The 23,369-nt window shown below is 44.9% G+C and overlaps 1 protein-coding gene across 1 annotated transcript in view; it reads left to right on the forward strand.

The window, feature by feature from the left end:
- Positions 1–418: 418 nt before the first annotated feature.
- PCSK6 (proprotein convertase subtilisin/kexin type 6) overlaps positions 419–23,369 on the forward strand; it is a 132,229-nt gene continuing 109,278 nt past the window's right edge. Inside the window, exon 1 of the mRNA XM_087704317.1 lies at positions 419–695. Within this exon, the coding sequence (XP_087560443.1) occupies positions 525–695 (171 nt within the window). The 5' untranslated portion in view covers positions 419–524. The remainder of the gene's footprint in view (positions 696–23,369) is intronic.

Consider the following 23,369-nt stretch of genomic DNA (forward strand, 5'->3'; position numbering starts at 1 on the left):
GAAAAGCGAGGGTGGAGGAGTTTTGAGCCTGCCTGCGTCCCCAAACGTACGACTTCTGCATTCCTGCATCCCCAAATCCAAACCCCATCCCAGCTGCGTCGGTGCCGTCCGGAGCTCTCAAAGCGTCGGCGGAGGAGAGTCGGCAGCCTTGGGTCTCCTCCGTTGGCTTCGCTTCCAACGGCTCAGGCTGGCTGGCTGGCCGAAGGCAGGATGCCCAAAGCAGCAGCAGCAGCAGCAACCCGTCTTCTTTGCTGCAGCATCCCTGGTAACGCAGCTCCGAGGCGGGCAGCAGCGAGGAACGCCCGCCTGTCCGGGATCCCGGGACGCAGCTCTACTCCCGCACCGGGGAGGCCGTCAGCCCGGTCTCCACCCTCCCTCTCCCCCTCCCCCGTTCCCGGCTGGCTGCGGCCGCCTTAAGAGGTCGAGGCTCCACCCACCGGCGGGCTAAGGCATTCACTCTCGCCGGGCTAGCAAAGCGGGGTCTCGAGCGCTCCGGTTGCCCGCGGGACTTCCTCGCCGCCGCCATGCGCTCTTGGCAAACCTACCTGCTCCTGCTGGCGGCGCTGCCGGCTTGCCTGCCAGCCAGGCACTCCCGAAGCGTCTACTACACCAACCATTGGGCCGTGCGGGTGTTGGGGGGCCCAGGCGAAGCGGACCGGCTGGCTTCGGCTTACGGTTACCTGAACCTCGGGCAGGTGAGGCGCGCAACTTTCGCGGGGCTGCAAGTCCGGGGAGGGAGGAAGAGAGAGAGAGGTGGTGGTCGTGGGAAGGGGTGGAGGGTCGATGGGAAAGATCACCCCACACACCTGGTTTCCTTCCCCCTAACCTGGTTTCTCTCCCCCTTAACCTGATTTCTCTTCCCCTAACGTGGTTTCCTTCCTCCCTAACCTGGTGCCCTTCCTCCTAACATGGTTTCCTTCCCCCTAACCTGGTTTCTCTCCCCCAACCTGGTTTCCCTCTCCCCTAACCTGGTTTCCTTCCCCTCATAACCTGGTTTCCTCCCCCCGCCGCACTTTTTCGCAATTGCCCCGCGCGCTGCGCTCCCGCAAGAACTTTCCCACTCGCGTTCTCTCCCGTGACCCCCTCTTCTCCTTTGAAAGAGGCGACGCGCGGAGTGGAAACCGGGGAAGGAGCGGTGGAAACCGTCCCGATCCGGTTTGGAGGCGAAAGAGCGAGATCCTTGGTCGATCGGAACGGAAGGCTGAAGGCATGGCTCCCTTTCTTTGCCAAGGGAGGACCTGATCGCTTGTCCGGGGCTGAGATTTTTTTTTAACCCCCACTTTTCTTTGCTAAGTCTGGCGAGGTTAAAACCCGGGCGCGGGGTGTGATCCTGACCGCCAAATCGACTCGGAGAGGTCCAGCCGCTGCATCAACGGGGCCCGCTTCCTTTCTGAGCAGGCACGGAGATGGAGGGCGACAGGTTGGGCTTTAATCCCGACCCTCCCCAACGTGCGTCCCCATTGTCCGTTCGATGCCCCATTGATTGCAAGCCGGCGGTGCCTGTTGCCTGTTGCAAGCCAGAAGGACTCTCTCTCCGTCTGGATGGGTGCCTGGAAGAAATTGATAGCAGATGTTTCTTTGGGTGGAAGCCCAGCGCCTCCTACCCATCCCGTGCCCGCTGGAGGGGGCATTTTAGCTTAGGAAAACATCGATCATCCTATTCAGCTTGCTTGACTTTTCAAACCAGGGCCGGATCCTTTTCGGCTTTGGCACAGACCTGCTGAGGTTGTTATCTTACAGAGGAGATGCTCAGCACCTTATTCATTTATTTGGTTTGTCAAACATGTAAAAGATAACAGGCATAAGTATAAACATAAATATGAACACAGGAAATGGGTACGGATAAATGGAGTCAGCAGGACAGGGATGGTAGGCACGCTGGTGCATTTATGCATGCCCCCTTACAGACCTCTTAGGAATGGGGTGAGTGCAACAGTAGACTTAGGTTAAAATTATGGGGGTTTGGGGATGTAACAACGGAGTCAGGTAGAGCATTCCAGGCGTTGACCCCTCTGTTGCTGAAGTCGTATTTTCTGCAATTGAGTTTGGAGTGGTTTACCTTGAGTTTGTATCTATTGTTTGCTCATGTATTGTTGTGGTTGAAGCTGAAGTAGTTGTTGACAGGTAGGACGTTGTAGCGTTGTAGATAATTTTGTGTACTACGCTTAGGTCAGACCTTGTGTTGTATTGACGGGGATAATACTAGACAGGTGAAAGATTGACAGTTCTCCATTTCTGCCTGAATGCCTTGGACCAAAGACCCCTTTCCAGACTGGCCAAATGCCACCTTGAGATTTTCTAGTTGAGTGCGTTGCCATCTTGAGAGTTGGACCTGTGCGCCTCCATCTGTTCCAGCACAAGCAGATTCTTGGCTTGAAGAAGAGATGCTGAGGTTTTGGAACCCACCTCCTCTACGGCCAAACCTAGATTATGTCTCAGGTTGTTTCTTAGATGGATATTACATTCTTCTCTGAGGTTTGAAGGAGGACTCTGCTGTCTTTGGAGATTCTCAACCATCCAGGTCAGGGGTGTCCCAAAGGTGCTTTTCCAAAAGAAAACTGGGCATTCTTGGTGTGTGTGTGGGTGTGTGTATTTTTCCCTGTTTGAAAAAGTTTTGCTTCTCATCCAAGAAGCTTCTTCTGAGTTAGAAAGGAAGAAGTTAGAGTTAGAACTGAAGAAGCTTCTTGGGCGAGAAGTGAAATGTTTTCAAAGAAAAAAAAAACCCAGAAAGTCTAATTGCCTTTTGAAAAAGCACCTTTGGGAGGGCTCTGTTGGTTTTTAGGAACAATGACAGTGTCTACTATTCTCTACTTTGACTAAACTACCCCCAATTCCTACTACACATACCCACCACACCACACCCATCCACCTCCTTGCCTGAATTTGTGGCTCTTCCAATAGATTTTTCCCCCTCCCCACATCTCTAAGCATTTTTCCTGACCATTCTTCCTCCCCTTGGCTCAGGGCCAATTAACTTTTAATCTTCAACCTCAACTTTTTGCAGAGGACTTTTGTGTCCAAGGGACTAGGAGCCGAGATTTGCAAAAGGGAGAGGACACAAAAGGTAATTACTTAGCTAGAAACACGACAGCTGAAAGGAAAGGGCGAAAAAAAAAAAGGGGGGGGAAACAACCCAGGAAAAAATAAACGGGAGACGTATTCCAGAGGGGACTGCCTGTTGGAAATGAATCAATATTTAATTTTTGCCCAGCAAAACATGCCCTTATCAATTTAATACCATTTATAAAGCCATTTATATATTTCTTCCCAGCTGCAATATGTATAAGATTAATTGATTTCTCTGTGGGTGTCTTTATTTATTTATTTATTTGGGAGGCTTGGGCAAATGAACAAAAGGGGAAGGCTTTGAAATGTCTGCAAAACGGGAACTTTTTGAGGTTCTTGACGATATGGTATTTTATCCCCCTCGGTGATCGTATTTGGCAGATTTATCAGATTTTAATAGTGTCTCTTTTACTCCATCTCATTTAGGAGTTAAAGAGGATCCTTTAGGTTAGGTTAGGCTGTTAATACAAAGGTACAGCTACTGACTGCATTCATACTGAAATCCAAACATATATTAGCTGAGCGTGTTTTGTAGAATCAATCCATGCAATTATGCTATACTATAGGCTAAGGGATGCAATGGCTCAGTGGCCAAGATGCTGAGCTTGTCGATCAGAAAGGTTGGCAGTTCGGCAGTTCGAATCCCTAGCACCTCATAACAGAGTGAGCTTCTGTTACTTGTCCCAGCTTCTGCTAACCTAGCAGTTCAGAAACACGTAAAAACATGGGAAATAAAAAAAATAGGTGCCAGTTTTGGTGGGAAGGAACAGAGTCTTTGCCGCTTAATCATGCTGGCCACATGACCACGGAGACTTCTTCAGACAGTGCTGGCTCTTTAGCTTTGAAACGGAGATGAGCACGGCCCCCTAGAGTCGGGAACAACTAGTACATATCTGTGAGAGGAACCTTTATCTTTACTATGGGCTGTAAATAAATACCCCCCCCCCAAGATTCCTGGTTTAAACCGTGGTTAATCATTACATTGTGCAAACCCAACTAGTCTTTAACAGTAACAGATGGCTTATGCAGTAGTTTAAGTCAAGAAGATCCTTGTTGGTAAATTGGGTGCAATGCATCATGTTTAAGACATTTAGTGTGAACCCAGTTATCAAAACACAGAACGTTGTCTTTCCTAATTAATGAATCTCAGGAAGGAAGGTGCATTTAAAAGACAAGGAACTTAAGATAAAATGAGAGAAATTTCTAAGAGGTGAGGGTATCACATTTGAGGACGGAGAGTGACAAGTCGGCTTGTGTTTGGGGAGACATTGAAGAGATACCCAACATCTAAGACAGGGTAGCTGTGAATAGCGATATGTCAGCAATATAAGCAGGTGGGCACTGTTCTTCATTAATATCCTTTGGGTAAGCTTTCAATCGGCTTCTGGTTAGTGGTTGTGAGAAGAAGATGCTGGCCTCGGCTCAGGGATGATGGACATTGTAGTCCATTACTCATAGTTCAAGAGGAGAATCAGGGAAATTTGCTTTAGGTTGTATTGTGATTGCGTCTGAGGGAGGCCATTCTACATGTTATGAGTTCGTGATCATCTTTGCTTTGCTGGTTGAAAGGATTCTTAGCACATGTCAATGGAGATTCTCAATCATCCAGGTCATAGTAGTCTCAAAGGTGCTTTTTCAAAAGGCAACTGGATTGGTTTTTTTTGTTTGTTTTTGCAAGAAGGAGAATAACTTCAGCTTCTCATTGAAGAAGCTTCATCATTTGTGACCATCCAGTCGCCACCGACGAAGCTTCCTGGATGGGAAATGTTGTAGACTTCTTCGTCAAAAAGCCGTCCAGTCTCCTTTTGAAAAACCTTTGAGATTCTTAGCACACCTTCTAATCATTCTGATGGTGGTGAACCTAGGACTAGATAGTACTGCTTGAGATTATGAGGAACTCATGTGATTGGATTAAGAACTGTGTCTTCTTCCATGCAGACTAAAAGTGAACTAATCAAGGAGAAGCTGGAGGTTTGGTTTCCTAGCACGCTTATGATTTCTCAACTGAGCTTGTAGAGATTGAAAAGGCAAACTCTGGCTTGCTTGTTAAGTGTGTTGTGTGAACCTCTCCATAATCTGTCAGTCATGGCTGTTTATCAGTTGTATGAACCCACACCCCAAACCAGCATGATCACACCTCTGGTCTAGAGTGATACATCTAAGGCATAAGGGCAAGAAGGGATTTAGCTCAGGCAAAAGCACTATGATCAGAGGTGGCGCAGAGGTTAGAGTGCAGTACTGCAGGCTGCTTCAGCTGACTGCTAGCTGCAGTTCAGCAGTTCAAATCTCAGCGGCTCAAGGTTGACTCAAACTTCCATCCTTCTGAGATGGGTAAAACGAGGACCCAAATTGTTGGGGGCAATTAGGCTGACTCTGTAAACTGCTTAGAGGAGGCTGTAAAAGCACTATGAAGCGGTATAGAAGTCGAAGTGCTATTGCTATGATCAGTGGCTGGAATCAGGAGTAACATTAAGCCTTAAGATAGCTTGTTTGTAGTTTAGCCATTTTGATTTATGGTTTAACACAAGGGGAGAACCCAAATGTTTTAGTATTCATTGTAGATTTTAGAACAATGGGAGTCCAGCTAACTTCACCGGGTTAAAGTTTCTTGATTTATTTAACGGGGCAGTTTGTATTGGAGGTCATTTATTTTCATTTCTTGCAGTACAGCTTTACTCCATGTTCTCAACCAGCATCCATCTTGTTGACTTTTTTTTTTTTTTTTTTTGGAGATCATCTCCAGGTTCTTTTTGGATAACCTTTGGGAATGAGGACAGTAAAGTTGCAGTTATGTTGACATAGCATGTGCAAAAAGAGAATTTATCAAGAACTCTGATAAATTATCAGGGGTTATGATGTACATGATTTCCCCACATGATTAGGAGGCCAGAAAAGAAGGGAACGTTGTTTGCAAATATCTAAGCCTGTGATGGCCAACCTATGGCATGCAGGTGCACCAGCCATCACCCCACCTCCACCCTGCATGTACACATGCATCCCACTGGCCAGCGGGTCTCTGCCATGCATGTGGTGTGTGTGTGTGTGCATGTATGGGGGGGTGCTCACATTGCATTTTGGGGCCTCGCGCAATGCCCTGTGTCCCATTTTGGGCCTGGAAAGCCTCCTGCACCAACCTGGAAGCCAAAAATGGGCAAGGGGGGTGGGTAGGGCGCATGCACAGGGAGCACGGGGGGTCATGCAGGGTGGGGGGTCATGCACAGATTGCATTATGGGTGTGGCTTTCAGCACGCGACGGCAAAAAGGTTAGCCATCACTGATCTAAGCAATCAATTCACATTTGAAGTATCCTTCAAACCATAATTCTGTGCAGTTTTCCACCTGGGGCCTTTGCTGTTGTCTGGGAGATGATTAAGTGCCTCGGATTTAAATAGAACTTTTGGCTGCACTGCAAATCCTTGGACCAATAGTAATTACAGAAGGTGCTTCTTCTTCTTCTAATTGTAGAAAATTCTCTCCGGTGTAAGACAGAGAGAGTGAGTTCTCACATAGTCCATAAGGCACAACATGAAAGCAAAACCAATGGTTGCAAAAAGCAAGTAGAGAGCAGCTATTCGGAAGGGGGCCAGGTTCTCTCTCATGTTTGGGCGGAAGAAAAAGAAGGTATGCCACAGATGTTAAATACTTTTCTGCTTTTTCTTAAAACACAGCAGTTGCTTATGGCTTCCCACTTTCTTAAAAAAAAACAACCCCATCTTTACCAGAATTTGGGGGGGAAGGTTGCCTGAATGGTACAATTCTCTCCTTGGGCTGAAACGTGACATTTTGTCTGCGTGTGTCAATGGACTGCAGTTCAGATTGGCCAAAACCTCCGAAGAAGCTTGTCCGTTCTTGGCTTAAAAAAACCTCTTTCCAGTATTTCTTTTGAGTTTTCATTACGACGACCTCTGCTGAACTTTGATTCTCTCAGGATGTCCTGCGGTCTCTCTCTCTTTTTTTATCCCTGCGTTCTTCAGCTGCAAAGAAGGTTTTGATTTAAAAAAAAAAGCTTTTCATATTGCTTTCTGTTTCTGGCTCAGGACTGTTTCTTGGTTCGCTGCTTTTCTCTCTCTGTCTCTCTCTCTCTGTCTGTCTGTCTGTCTGTCTCTCTCTCTCTCTCTCTCTCTCTCTCTCTCTCTCTCTCTCTGTAGCAGAGCAATTTGTCTGGGTGCTAACAGGACTGGTGATAAATTCTGACTTAAATTCTAGATTTCTATTTATTTTGTCATGCATGTGTAAGATAACAGATATGTCTAAACATGATTATGAATACAGGAAATGGGGACAAATAAATGGGGACAGTAGGACGGTAGGCACTTCGGTGCGCTTATACACATCCTTTACGTACCTCTTAGGAATGGGGTGAGGTCAACAGTAGACAGTTTAAGGTTGAGGCTGTGGGGGTTTGAGGATGCAACAACAGAGTCAAGTAGAGCATTCCAGGCGTTGAGCACTCTGTTGCTGAAGTTGTATTTTCTGCAATCGAGTTTGGAGCAGTTTACCTTGAGTTTGTATCTCTTGTGTGCTCGTGTATTGTTGCAGTTGAAGTAGTCATTGACAGGTAGGACATTGTAGCAGACAATTTTGTGTACTACGCTCAGGTCAGACCGAAGTTCTGCCCTCTCTTCACTGTAGATCAGCCAACGAGCTCTGATGTTTAATATTTATGGTGCCTGGGGGCAAAATAGGGAAGACTGAATTGACTGGCATAGATAAATGTCCCTGGAATCAATAGCTATAGTCTAAGGCTATGTAAACTCATGGTAGGCTGAGTTCACACAATCCACTGAACCAAAAATGAATCATACAACTCGGTTTGTGCAACAGATGGAAGCATGTTGAGACCTATGATAGTTAGCATGGCGGGTGAATACACCCTGAAATATTATCTCCAGAAGCATTTCTGCAGGAAGATCGCTGAATAATGTGGTACATGAATTGAATGGTGGAAGTGACCACAATTCAAATCATTCTTGACCCACAAATCTATTAAAGCAAACGTTAGGTAAAGAGTTTCAGTTGGTCCACATCATTTCTGTCCTTGGATTCAATAATGTGATAGATAAGGCCACTGTTCTGACCTAGGCTTCCCCAGCAGCACGAAGCCGAGTCCTCGTCCCGATAATCCCCTTTTATTTAATTTACAGTGAATTCCTCTCCAGCAAAGTCCCGGCCCACAGTCTTTCAAGATAGTTCACAATTACCGACCATTATCAGGCTTGGAGCGTGGCCAGGCTGATATATTTTAGACCCCACAATACTTGGCAAGAATGCAGGAATGAACTAATTGTCTCCTGCAAACTCCACTCCCCTTTCGCTCCTCTTTTATTCCCTCTAGGAGGGGCCATTCACCATCCACCTGTGGCCTCACTTCCAAGTGGACCCCTGTTCCTTAGCTGTTGCCTTCATCTGGCAACTCTGCGCATGGGCACACTGGGAACAGGTTCCAGCTGTTCGTCTGCCTCACTGATGTCTGACTCCGAAGGCAGCTGATAACTGTCAGGCGGCCCTGGCCCTCTCTCTGCCTCCAACACAGAGTCTTCATCAGAGCCTTCTCCAGACCCCAAGACTGGCCCATGTTCCTCCCCAACCTCCTCACTATTCGAATCTGCTGCCAGCTCTGCTAGCCGCTGGTGGGCCACAACAGCCACAGCCTTCAGATACCTGTTTGGTGATGAAATAGAGTAGAAGAACCTTCTCTGCAACATCACTTGTCCTATGAAAGATCGCTCCCTACAGAAGAAGGCCAGGCTCCCTCATTGACTTGTTTAGATACCTCTTTCCTCAATAGCTTTCCTCAGCCATCATGAAAAGAAAAAAAAATGTAAAAGGAAAAAGGCAAGAGCTGAGGTCAGGCTGAGCTAGTTGCTTCCAGAGTCACCGTGGATGACTCTGTCTAGTGCTTAACTGTTTAAAAAAGCCTCTTAAAAAGCGCCCTCTACAGGAGGAGGCAGGAGAACGGCGTGCCTTGTCTAGTCTGACTTCAGTCGTTTTATGATCACTCGAGCAGGGTTAAGCAAGGGTTAAAAGCCGAAAAATTCCTGACGTAGATGAGGCACGTCGTTCTCCTGCCTCCTCCTATAGAGGGTGCTTTTTAAGAGGCTTTTTTAAACAGTTAAGCAGAGTCATCCACAGTGACTCTGGCAGCAACTAGCTCAGCCTGACCTCAGCTCTTGCCTTTTTCCTTTTACATTTTTTTTCTTTTCATGATGGCAGGCAAGAGCAGAGTTGAAATCCTCTCTGAAACAGCTGGAAAAGGTTCGTGTGGGTCGGAGGGAGGGGGAGGAATTCAAACTTCATCCTCCTGGTGCAACTTTGTGTTTGTGTGTGTGTGTTTGAGAGAGGGGGGAGGGAGCATATTGAGACAGTTCTTTAGTTTATGCACTATGTAACACTCTAATACTATGCCTTTGGGTCTTCTGAAATTTTAATTATCCAATCATAAGCAAAAACAATGTTTTCAGTAGAATGAATTTCCACTTCTACTTACACCTGCCAGCCAAAATGCTGCTAGTGGTATTGCTAACATGGGCTGAGGAGGAAAACCTAAATTTTCTGAATCCTGGTGCAACTTTGTGTGTGTGTGGTGTGTGTGTGTGTGTGTGTGTTTGAGAGAGGGGGGAGAGAGGGAGAGAGGGAGGAAGGAGGGGAAGGGAGAAGAAAAAGAAAAAGAAAGAAACTTATTTAGCAAAGGAGAAAAACAAATGCTGTTGCTTTAAATCTGAACTGAGCATGTCTGGCTGTGGAATTCTGGAAGTTGAAGTCCACAAGTCTAAAAAAATTGCTGCCTCACCAGCCATAAACTTCACCACACGTCACTGATAAATAGGACGGCATAGAGCCAGGGCAAGTGGGCAGCCCCGTGATTTCCGTTACCGGTTCGAGTGAACTGGTCCGAACCTGCTGAATACCACCTCTGAGATATGGTTATATTCTTTGCCTGATCCTATCCTCACTGCTGTGCAATATTTCTGAGTAGTTTGATGCCTTACACTTTATAGTGTTTTATTGCCAAGGTAGTCCAGACTGAAAGCACAAGCCATATATTAATACTACTTTTGTTGTAAAGTTACATTTCAAAGTTTTGATATCTGGAAGCATTTTTTTTCTGCTTTTATTTTTTATCTTCTGGAAAACTAGGGAAGGTCCTTTCTGAGACTTTTGTTTCCTCTATGTGGGGCTGAGATGCATTTTGCATGATAATTGTCCAGTTTGCTGTACTTCCTCCTCTCTCCCAAGGTCATTGCCACATGCCATTATACTTAAGATTGTAAGCCACCGTGGGATGGGCAGCCAATAAATTTTACAATCAATCAATCAACCATTAAATCTGAACCTGCTATAATACAATTATGTAATAGTTTCATTTGTGTGATAATACTGTATTCATGTGCATGTATAATGGTTTTGGCATTATCGTGATGTGTGATAGATACTGTCGGGAGCCCTAGTGGCCCAATGGTTAGAACACAGAATTGCTGGCTAACTCTGCCCACCGTCTGGAGTTCGATCCTAATGGATCTCAAGTTTGACTGAGCTTTCTGTCCTTCCACGATTGGTAAAATGAGGACCCTGATAGTTGAGGGCAATATGCTGACATTTAAAAAACCACCCAGAGAGCATTGAAAAAGCACCATGGAGTGGTATATAAATCTAAGTGCTATTGCTATTGCTACCACTGAGGGAGAAGGTTTGTTCTCCATGGCTTTTGGGTTGGTGTTCAAACATTTCGTTACCAGGCTAGGTAACATCTTCAGCGGAGTTTAAAGAAAGTCAGTTAATAAGGGCTTCATGTTAATAAGGGCTTCATGTGGTCCATAGATCTTGTGATGGGTCGGGTGGGTGCATCGCCACTATTGCTACCATTGTAGCAATTGTTGAGGAGAAGTCAAACATTGCTACTATTGTTGAGGAGAAGTCAAACATTTGCTTCACGTTCAGTTGTCTGATAAAGATAATACAATAGCAGAGTTGGAAGGGACCTTGGAGGTCTTCTAGTCCAACTCCCTGCCTAGGCAGGAAACCCTATACCATTTCAGACAGATGGCTATCCAAAGTTTTCTTAAAGACTTCCAGTGTTGGGGCATTCACAACTTCTGGAGGCAAGCTGTTCCACTGATTAATTGTTCTAACTGTCAGGAAATTTCTCCTCAGTTCTAAGTTGCTTCTCTCCTTGATTAGTTTCCACCCATTGCTTCTTGTCCTGCCCTCAGGTGCTTTGAAGAATAGCTTGATTCCATCTTCTTTGTGGCAACCCCTGAGATATTGGAAGACTGCTATCATGTCTCCCCTAGTCCTTCTTCTCCTTAAACTAGACATACCTGCAACCGTTCTTCATATGTTTTAGTCTCCAGTTCCCTAATCATCTTTGTTGTTCTTCTCTGCACTCTTTGTAGAGTCTCCACATCTTTTTTACATCGTGGCGACCAAAACTGGATGCAGAATTCCAAGTGTGGCCTTACCAAGGCATTATAAAGTGGTATTAACACTTCAAGTGAACTTGATTCTATTCCTCTGTTGATGCAGCCTAGAATTGTGTTGGCTTTTTTGGCAGCTGCTGCTCCTGGCTGGCTCATATTTAGATGGTTGTCCACTAAGATTCCAAATCCCTCTCACAGTTAGTACTATTGAGCAAGATACACCTATACTGTACCTGTGCATTTTTCTTGCCTAAATGTAGAACCTTACTTTTTTCACCATTTAATTTCATTTTGTTAGATAGTGCCCAATGTTCAAGTTTGTCAAGATCCTTCTGTATCTTTAGACTATCTTCTGGAGTGTTGGCTATTCCTGCCAGTTTGGTGTCATTTGCCAATTTGATGAGTTCCCCATTTATTCCCTCATCCAAATCATTGATGAAGATGTTGAAGAGTACTGGGCCTAAAACAGAGCCTTGGGGTACTCCACTGCATACTTCCCTCCATGAAGATGCAGTTCCATTGAGGACTACACGTTGAGTGCGGTTGGTCAGCCAGTTACGAATCCATCTGTCTAACCTACATTCTTCTACTTTATCTAGTAGTAGGTTATGGTCTACCTTATCAAATGCCTTACTAAAGTCCAAGTAAATTATATCGACAGCATTCCTCTGGTCCAGAGTGTAGACTCTGCCAGCAATGTAAGATCAATGTCATCGCAGCTAGAAGATGATGAGGGTTGGAGGACTGCTGACACAACAGAGTTTGCACAATCCCTTACGATTAGCTAGTTTGTAGCTATGCACATTGTGCGAAGCCAGGAAATTGGAATAACTCCGTTTTGGTTAAGCTCTGGAGTGTTGTGTGGTTGCAGCAATAAATCAGGCTAAGACTGTAGAGAACCAATGTTGAAATATCATTAGCCAAGAAACACCTGACAGTTATCTGGGGCAGTTCTCTGTCATTCTCACTAACTTCTTGGATGTGTTTGCGTGGGATGATATATAAAACCATCGTTAATTTATGCTTTAGTGTGTTGTACTAGCCAGAAAATTAGGTGACTCAGAAAAACATGTAACTAGCCATTGGCAAGTGTGCTCAAAGGCCGCAGTGATTGGCTTCTAAAACAATGATTCTTAAAAGTGTCTCATGTTTTCAAATTTGCGCTTGGTTTTCGTTTAACTCTGGCATTGTTACTTTTCTTTTGACTTTTTAATTTTAAAAAACTACACCAGTTTATATGATTATTACCTGCATTGGAGGCAACCAGAAAATACCAGGGCTGTCAACTCATCTGGGAAGTTAAGAAAGCAAAACAATAGGAAGGAAGGTACTTTGGCCACCTAACGAGAAGGAAGAACTCACTGGAGAAGAGCCTAATGTTGGGAATGATTGAGGGCAAAAGAAGAAAGGAATGACAGAGAAGGAGGTGGCTGGATGGAGTCACCGAAGCAGTAAGCATGAGCTTAAATGGGCGCCAGAGGATGGTAGAGGACAGGAAGGCCTGGAGGTATGTGGTCGAGGGGGTCACAATGGGTTGGACACGACTTCCCAACTAACAACAACAATCATTATCAAGGAAATGATATAAATCTGTTCATGAATTTAGAAGGACTCAAGCTCAACTAAAAGGAGACTTTACTTTATATCTTTACTTCCTCCCTGCCTTGATATTGCAAAATTAAAGGGGAGAAATATAAATAAGTCTTAGGGCGCAAATATAGCCTGCCCATAATTGTGGGATAAGCAGCACGGTGGTTAGGAAACCATTGATGTTGCTTGGTGCTCTGTCCAAGGATATACAGGATGGATGAACAATATTGAATCTCACCATTGCTGTTGTCATTGCTGTTGTCACAAAGAAGAGGGGGGGGGAGTCAACCTATTTTCCAAAGCACCCAAAGGCAGGACAAGGAGCAATATGTGGAAACTAAACAAGGAGAAAAACAACCTAGAACTAAAGGAGATATTTCCTGCCAATCAGAACAATTAACCAGTGGGATGGCTTGCCTTCAGAAGTTTTGGGTGCTCCATCACTGGAGCTTTTAAAGAAGAGATTGGATAACCATCTGTCCAGTATGGTATCGGGCAGGGGTCAGGAACCCGTCGCTCTGGAGCTGCATGTGGCTTTTTCATCCCTCTGCTGTGGCTCCCTGTCACTAGTCGGCACCACAATATCGAGAGGCCCTTTCAGTTGGGGGTGGGGAGCAGGGCGTGCCAGGGGGAGACTCTATGGCAAGGGGCGGTTTTTCTGGTCAGCTCCACAATTGATAGGACTTTCGGTTAGGACAGGTAGAGGAAAAAGGACGCCATGCTAGGAGGAGACTCTATGGTGGGGAAATCGGACTTCCAGGTCAGCTCCAGAATTGAATGGGGGGCTTCCGGTTAGGATTTTTGTGTCTCTTTGAGTGTTTAAGGTTGCTGACCCCTGGTGTAAGGTCTCCTGCTTGTATAGGAGGTTGCACTAGAAGTCCTCCAAGGTCCCTTTCAACTGTTATTCTGTTTTTCTCTGATGTTTCTTGGTGGCTGGCTTCCTGGAACTGAACCCTTAAGCTTTCACCTCTTCTTAATTGATGCTGAGCAGGTAACACCCAGATTCTTCTGCCTTTACTGTTCATGCGGAAATAATTAGTGGAATTGTACAACTTTTGAGATGATCCTTCTCTCTATGATGCCATTTGAGTTGAGCCACCTCAACTGGGATGCATAATGTCCAATTGCAGGAAAGAGTGATAGATGACTCCCTCAGCCTTCTGGCAGGGAGCATATATTTGGGTGGGGTTGGCACAGGTCACCCATTTCCATGGAACGGAGCAGCCTGTACCCTTCCATGCGCTAACAGGGGTGGTGTTAAACAGAGCAAAGAACATTTCTTCCATTGTAGATGTAAACAAACTCAGCGCAGCCCCACTGATTTGGTGGCTTGGGGGCATTGAATGGTTTACAAATGGTTTGTAGACAAAGGCAAAATAATAGAATTTTGGTACATCTTAAGAAGTCATAACAACTTTGGGCATCTTGAGTTAACCCCATTGATGCTATCTGTCCTGGGTTTTTTTTGCAAATGAATATTGGCATGGCCAATTGATTATATGGCTAATTATATTAGCTGGTCTTTTGGAAGGACTTGGTTGGAAATTTGGAGTAGTGCCCCCTTTCTTATTGTTGCCTGTCTTCAGAGTGGACTAGAAGTATTAGCTAGGATACTACAAGCAGCAAAAAAAATATTGTTGCTCTGGGATGAAGTTGGTATTCATGATGAAATTTATATCTTGCCTTTGGTTTTGTATCAAGGTGGCTCAGTGGCTACGACGCTGAGCGTGTTGATTAGAAGATCGACAGTTCAGCGGTTCAAATCCCTAGCGCTGGGTAACAGAGTCCGCTCCCATTACTTGTCCCAGCTTCTGCCAACCTAGCAGTTCGAAAGCATTTAAAACTGCAAGTAGAAAAATAGAGATCACTTTGATGGGAAGGTAATAGCTCTCTGTGCACCTTTGGTGTTTAGTCATGCCGGCCACATGACCACGGAGACGTCTTCGAACAGTCCTGGCTCTTCGGCTTTGAAATGGAGATGAGCACCGCCCTTTAGAGCTGGAAATGCTAGTATACTTGTGCAGGGAAACATTTCACGATAGGAAGCATACACAATGTTCTTCTCATTTTCCCCACAATAATGTTCCTGGGAGGTGGGCTGAACTGAGAGAGAGAGTCATTGGACCAAGGGAGGTCTAGAATTCATGGTCTTCTGGTTCCTAATCAGGGTTCCTGACCATGCTAGTGAATGGGACAGGTGTTCATTTGTTGAGTGATCGGACTCGCCTTGGAGAAGGGAATAAGCTCCACACTGACCTGTCTTGATTCAGTAGATACGGTGAATCGCAATTCCCATCACATTGGCCATGCTGGCTACGGATAATTAGTTGAGGTATGGCATCTTTGGAAGGCAGCAGTGGAGAAAACCAGATAACCTGTTCAAAAAAAGAGAAGAAAATCATGCAGCTTGCTCAGCCAGATTTCCTCAAGAAGGACTTTAACTTCCAAAATTCCATTGCAAACATATCCATTGCTGTGAATTCTGGTGCTTAAAATTGTACATTTGGAGACTGTCTAGACCAGGGGTGTCAAACTCAATTTCATTGAGTGGAGCATCAGGGCTGTGTTGACCTCGGGGGGTTGGGTGGACATAGCCGACTGGGTGGGTGTGGTCAACTGGGTGGGCATGGCCAGCTAGATGCCACTCCCCAAACTGCTAGCATGTTTCTTTTCATTGGGTAGACCGGCCTGATCTTTCCTCTTTGCACTGGGTAACCAGGACACTCCTGGCCTAAACAAGCCTGAGTTGCACCATGACTTTTTTTTTACCCTGATTTGTGTCATAAGTGTTCTGACCTAGGCTTTCCCAAAAAGTACGAAACAGAGTCCTGGTCCTGACAAACCCCTTTTATTAATCGAATGTGAATTCCTCTCCTTCACATTCAGCAAAGGCCTGGTAAACAGTTTTTCAAAGGTGAAGTTATGACCACAGACCTTATGTAGCTTGGAAAGCTGCCTTGTAAATATTTTCCAAACACAGTGCTGTGCAATGGCACAGAGTCTCGGAGATTCACGGACAGATCTTCACACTCCTGAAATGAACTAACGAATGAACGAATTATTTCCTGCAAAAGCCCACTCCCCTTTCGCTCCTCTTTTATTTCCTATGGGAGGGGCCAATCACTGTCCACCTGTGGCTTTACTCCCAAGTCGACCCTGATTTCTCAGCTGTTTCCGACTGCATGCACACACTGGGAACAGGCTCCAGCTGTTCCTCTGCCTCACTGCTATCTAGCTCTGAAGGCAGCTGAGAACTGTCAGATGGCCCTGGCCCCATCTCTGCCTTCGATGCAGTACCCTCGTCCAAGCCTTCCCCACCCTCCAAGACTGGCCCATGCTCCTCCCCAACCTCCTCACTGTCTGACTCTGCTGCCAGTTCTTCTGGCCACTGACAGGCCACAACAATAAGCCTCATAGCTTGGGTTCACGTGCCATTATAGGCTCAAACCAACCACATGAAAACCATTCCAAGCTCATTTGTAAAAAGAAAGCTTGCAGCATGCTCACTCCCCCGTGGAGATTCGAACCCTCACCACCCTCCAGGCCTTCCGCAAAGCCCTCAAAACCTGGCTGTTCCGACAGGCCTGGGGCTAAAGAGCTGTTGCCCCCGTCTCGAATGGTATGACTGTTGTGAGTTTTAAATTATATATTGTTATGTTTGTTTTTAAATTTTTGTCTGTATCCCCCTTCCCCGGTTCGAGTTGTGAGCCGCCCTGAGTCCCCCTTCGGGGGGAAAGGGTGGCATACAAATACAATAAACTGTAACTCCACAGCCCTTTGGCGATATAGTTTTCAAAGGTCTGTTTAATGAGATAACTTGGAAATGTTTTATTGGGCACTTGAAAACTCCTGCCAGATTAGATAGGCCTGGGCTAAATGGGCTATTAGTTAGACTAACAACCAGCTGAAGTTATTGAAAACAATTGGTGTGGCGGGTAGGGAGGGAAGATTCCAAGCAGAGTTTGGAAATAATTCCAGCTGGGTTTCTCACATGCTTTTCCTCCAATGTTGTAGAAAACCTTCCTTGAATTAGTTCTTCATCTGTTTTTTAAAATAAGGTCCTGTTGCAGACATCTGCGCCTGAAAGAAACTCTGTTTCTATGATGCTGTGTCTTTTTCTTTGGCTTCAAATTTTTTTACCCTCCTCTTCGGGCCTCTCCAGCTGCTTATTTTCTTGCCCTTTCTCTCCCCACCCCCTGTTTCTTAGTGATGCATTTTCATTCTTGCATTTAGAACTTAGCAGTGACAAATACAGAGAACCACACACATATCTATCTATCTGCGGGTGGTAGGGAATTGGGAACGCTTCCCTTTGCCTTGATTGTTTATGAATTTAATTTATACTAAAAAAATGAAGACCCCAGGGATTGCAGATTAGAACTAGATTTAGAGTTTACAACTAAATGAACATAATAAAGACCGGAAAATGTAAACTCTATCAGCAGGGGATCAGGAAGGTAATACCGCAGAAATAAATTGCTAACAAAACAGACAAGGGAAGAGACATTTAAAAGGAAAAAAAAAAACCTGGCTCATGTGGGTTGTATGTACACACAAATAGTAATATATGTTGGGTTAAAAAAAAAAGGGAACTCGTTCCTGATGTCAAGCTAGAGAGGGATTTACTGATACATGCCTACACTCAGATTTTCCATAATCTTATAAAGCATGAAGCTCACCCTGTGCAAAGCAATAACAGGTTATGTCGATTACAGCAGCAGGGCCGTCTCATAGAACTTCTAACACTGATCCCTGTGACCTTGGATTGTGGTGGACATGACTTGCTTCAACCTGCTGGGACAACTTGGGAAAGGGAGGGGGTGTTGCTTGTCTACTGAAACATAGGAGCAAGCCGGAAAGGCAAAGGAGCAAAAGGATTGTGAACCAGTGTACATCTGGGTTTACAAGGCTGAAAGAACAGAAGGAACTTCCCAGGAAGGTTAAGAAAGAAACTGCCTTCCACCGTGACCAATAGCCAACTCTTTGTTCACCATTCTTTTAAAATGCTTTGCTACTGTTGGAAGAAATGTCCATCTGGGTTCAGTTCCAAGTGGGGAAAAAGACACTGGAAATATGGAGACTGCTTGGAAAGGTAGTTTGGATAATGGTGGACAGGATCACATCAGCAATAGAATAGTAAATCTGTGGAACACCCTATTCGATCCTGTTATTAGTTTCGCTAACCCCCATACCTCTAATCTTAAGCTGTCTACTGTGGACCTTACACATTTCTTAAGAGGTCCCTAAGGGGGCGTGCATAAGAACACCAGCGTGCCTACCGTCCCTGTCCTACTGTCCCATTGTGTGTGTTTATGGCTATGTTTTGCTTATTTTTATCCATTTATTTGTGCCATTTTAATGTGTTTTAATGTGTTTCCTTGTACTTGTTGACAAATTAAAATAAATAAATAAAATAAAATAAATAAATATGGCTTGAGCTCCTGAACAGGATCATATGGCTTGAGCTCCTGAGCAGAATCATATGGCTTGAGTTCCTGAGCAGAAAAGGGCCAAGATGCTGAGAGAGCCTGAGTTTTATATCCTCTGTTGGGCCCCACCTCTCTGTTTCCTGTTCCTGTGTAAGAAATGTATTCTTGATTGGTTGTCAGATTTCCAGATTTCTAGGCGGGAAATCTTAGCTAACTGTCTAGGCCAGAGGTTCCCAAACTTGGCAACTTTAAGACTTGTGGACTTCAACTCCCAGAATTCTCCAGCCAGCAGAGCTTTAAGCTCTCTTAAAGCTCGGCTGGCTGGAGAATTCTGGGAGTTGAAGTCCACAAGTCTTAAAGTTGCCAAATTTGGGAACCTCTGGTCTAGGCTGTCCTGAGACCCAAGCTTTTTTGCCTTACTAGCTGATGTAATCTTCCCATGTGCCATGCAGTGAGTTTCTGTTTGCTAGGTGGGTCCTCCTCAAGGAAGTAGATCTTTGTTATATAGAATAGACTGGCTCAGGCCTTAATGGCCCATTGACAAAAGGGGTGGGGGGAATGAGCCCCTGCTTCCCTTTTAGGGGAAAATATTCTGCCCTTTTAATATTTCCTAAAATATTTCATTTTCTAGTAGCGGGGTGGGTTTTAACTTCCTACACTACTAAGACTAAACCTTCTTTCCATCTCAGATTAAAATAGAAGCTGCACATTACTTGGCTGGATGGTTGTGTGGTTAGCTAGTTTTTTGACTTAATTTACTCTTAAGCCAACTGCTTAAGCTGCTTGCTATCTTAGTTTTGATTCTGCCCCATTGTTTTTTTCTGGAGGAGATGTAAATATTTAATTTTACAGATTCCTGGATACAGTTTGTGGCAGCCCCGTGCAGCTGGCTATGGCGAAATGACACTGAGTTGCGTGGTGCCCATTAGTCATTTTAGACATTTTAAAACAACAACAACACAAATCTGGTTCCCTTAATATCTTGTTCTATTTGGAATTGAAAGCTCATAGATTGCTGAGCAGGATATGGGGAAAAAATCAATCAAAAGCTGAGGATAGCTAACATCCTAACAAAGCAGATGGGAGTAGAGATGGTAGAACTAACAAGGAGAAGTTTCTAAGATCTAAAAAGTCAATGAATTAAAAACACTGGGGAGCTAATTTAACCAGAACTGCTTGAACATCCATTGGGGTCTTCTAGGACTTTGGAGAGTTTCATTGGCTGCTCACAGAACCCCAGACAAACATGGTTTTACGTAAAAGTTTTCATTGTTTCATTTCGTTCTGGCCCACCAGCAGAACTAGCAGCAGATTCAGACAGTGAGAAGGTTGGGGAGGAACATGGGCCAGTCCTGGAGTCTGGGGAAGGCTCTGATGAGGGCTCTGTGTCAGAGGCAGAGAAGGGGCCAGAGCCATATGCCAGTTATCAGCTGCCTTCAGAGTCAGACATCAGTGAGGCAGACAAACAGCTGGAGTCTGTTCCCGATGTGTGCATGCACAGAGTTGCCAGGAGAAGAGAACAGCTAAGGAACAAGGGTCGACCCAGAAGTAAAGCCACAGGTGAATGGTGAATGGCCCCTCCCATAGGGAATGAAAGAGGAGCCAAAGGGGAGGGGAGTTTGCAGGAGACAATTAGTTCAGTTCATTAGGGTGGAGATCTGTTCCTGACTTCTTGCCAAGTATCGTCTGCTAGAGAGTGGCATTTGGAAGATATCGGCCTGGCAGCTCTCCAAGCCTGATAAAGGTCTGTAGTTGTGAAATCTCTTGAAAGACTGTCAGCTGGGACTTTGCTGGAGAGGAATTCCCTTTAATCTAAATAAAAGGGGTTTTATCAGGATGAGGTGTCGGCTTCGTGCTTTTGGGAAGCCTAGGTCAGAACAAATTTCCTATCAAAATGCAAACTTAGGGCCAGGGGCCATTTGCATGCAATCATGAAGTTGTGACCAGGTGATCTCCAGGTGTTCTCTTTGCTCTCAGGGTGCTAACTCTGAATAATTCAGGTCTCCGATGCTTGATGGTCTAGGTGGGACATTCCTCCAAACAAAAATTTATTCTGTGCAAGGCTTAAGAGATGCTCACGCTGTGTTCTTCTTTACACTTACCGCGTGTTGCATGGATTTTCAAAGCACATTACAATGGGAACACCATTTTCCCCATCTATTTTTTGAATGTGGGTTAGACTCAAGGCTTGTAACCCTTTCTAAACCAAGCACCTCCTTGTTCCTCTGGAAGGAATTGACCCAGTTGTTCAAGCTGAAGTGTGCTTTTCCTAGTGCAAACAGCTGATGTGGCAGCTGATTCAGCGCAGGTTGAAGCAGAAAATGCCCAGGATTAAAGCTCTCCCACCTAGCTAGCTTGACTTTAATTGAACTTTTTTTAAAAAACACATTTTTCGGATTCTTGCAACGTACTAAATTACAGGCCAACCATCTTCTGTAGTTTAGAACCGCACGACGTATTAAGGTTAAAATGTGGCTGGTTGGTTTACGGTTCAGTTGCATGAATGGAGGCATTGACATTTTGTTTTCCATAATTCATTTGGGGTTGGGGTTTTTCTTTTTTTCTTTTTAAAAGTGTGCTAGACACTATTCTGCAGGCTAAATATAGATGTGTATTTCTCTGCTTATTTATAACCTTTACCTCCTGGGAAGGGAGCAGCAGCTAAGCAAGAATCAAACTTGCTTCTGGCACTCTTCTGAATGGTCTGGGAGGATTACAATTATATTCTGTCTGCACTTTTTTTTCTTTTGAAAGGACATACTCCAAACTTAGAAACAACTTTGACGGAGAAACAAAGTGCTGCTTTTAAATTACACATGGACCCTTAAAATACAAATGAAAAAAAAAACCTTCCTCCACTCCTTCAGCCAAATTGGAGTGTATACAGTGGTGAGATCCAGCCACTTTGCGTAGGTTTAGTAGAACCAGTAATTAGCTAACTTTTTGTGCAGTTCAGCGAACCGGCTGAATAGCGTGCCTCCCCATGCCTGGCCCCACCCCACCACACCCTTCCCCTCCCAGCCACTCCTTGCTTCGCAGCCTGGCCACCCACTCGGCCACTCGCCAGCTGGGTGGCAGAGACAGTGGCTGGGAGGGGAGGGGAGGGGTGAGGCATGGCTGGGCATGGCGAGGGGCCCCTCAATGCGAGTGATGTTGAGTTGGTCATGCCCACCCAGTCACATGACCACCCAGACACTCCTACCCAGCTGGTCATTAGGGCAGAGAACTGGTGGTTAAATTATTTGAATCCCATCATTGTATATGTTAGGATTTACATGCTGCACAAAATTGAAATGTGTTGGGCAGATGTAATCCACTGCCATTTATTCACTAAACCGTGGTTAAACAAATATATCTGAGCTGATTGTTGGATTCTAATTCTTCTTATTACTAGCATTCCAACATCTCATTATCCATAAGGGAGCGACAATCAGTTTCTCATTCAGGTATTAGTGGAATTGAACTGCTTCAGAAATAGAATGCAATTTTGTTAGCTTAATCCCCTTGATTGCACCAAATTAACTGAGAAAGAGAGGTCCAAAACATCTGGACGATACCAGGCGGGTAATGACTAGTGTCATGTGTAGGAATTGGAAGCAAGTGAGAGCATAGACCATAGAATAATAGAGTTGGAAGGGACCTTAGAGGTCTTCTAGTCTAACCTCTTGCTAGAACAGGAGAATCTATACGATTTCAGACAAATATTGTCCAGTCTGTTCTTGAAAGCCTCCAGTGATGGAGCACCAACAACGTCTGAAGGTAGGCTATTCCATGGGTTGATGGCTTTCACTGTTAGCGAATTTCTACTTAATTCTAGATTGCTTCTCTCCTTGGTTAGTTTCCAACCATTGTTTTTTGTCTTGCCTTTTGGTTCTTTGGAAAATTGTTTATCCCCCTCATCTTTGTGGGAGCCCTTCAAATATTGGAACACTGCTATCATGTCTCCCTTAGTCCCCTAAAGATGTGTGCATATGTGTGTTAAAGTGTTTCCCTACCCGCCTTTGTCCCAGGATGTTATGAACCTCAACATGACCATGTTTGCCCATTGTGTGCTAACTTTAGGTTTTGCTTAGCATGTTAAAGGAAGCTGCTACGAAACCTTGGTTTGGGGTTTAGTGTGTGGTAGGAACTCATTTGTGATTTATAATGGCTAAATAAATGGTACCTTCATGCATTATGTAATTATCTACCTCCTTCTGCCCACAGGAGTATATGAAGGTGAAACCTGTTGTGACATATACATTCATTATCAACACATGAAACGTCTGTTTTCTTCTTGTAGGAATGCAGAAACCAGTGTCCCGTCATAGAGACTCAGTGACTTTAGGCTAGTCACTCTCTTTCAGTGGTGGTGCAAAAAAAATTGGAAGAAGGATTTCTAGGGTTGCGGCCTTGAGCTTCCCAAGGAAAGGCAGGACATAAATCTGGCAAATAAATAAATCATGAGGGTTCTATAATGCAGTCTGATACACCTTCAATCAAATTTAAGGTTCATGGTTTTCAGGGAGATCTATTTCCTAGGGAAACGTATATAACACTGCAGTTTGAGTGGATCAGTACAATTAGGAAGCCTTTTCTTAGGGTCCTCGAAGAACTTCATGGATTTGGTAAGATTTCTAACTTGATCAACACTGGGGTCTTGTTATGCCATCCTTTTAAGCACAGTTTTGAGGCCAGGCGTGTGTGTGGAAGGTGCATGAGAGAGTAAAGGGCATGCACGGAAGGCCAGGCACATGTGTGGAAGGCACCCACACGGCCTGCTACATGCGCCAGTGGTGGGATTCAAATTTTTTTACTACTGGTTCTGTGGGCGTGGCTTGGTGGGCATGGCTTGGTGGGCATGGCAGAGGAAGGATATGTAAAATCT

Source organism: Thamnophis sirtalis, unplaced genomic scaffold, assembly GCF_051295495.1.
Source record: "Thamnophis sirtalis isolate CommonGarterSnake01/CBP01778 unplaced genomic scaffold, rThaSir2_p1.2 scaffold_2, whole genome shotgun sequence".
NCBI lineage: Eukaryota > Metazoa > Chordata > Lepidosauria > Squamata > Natricidae > Thamnophis > Thamnophis sirtalis.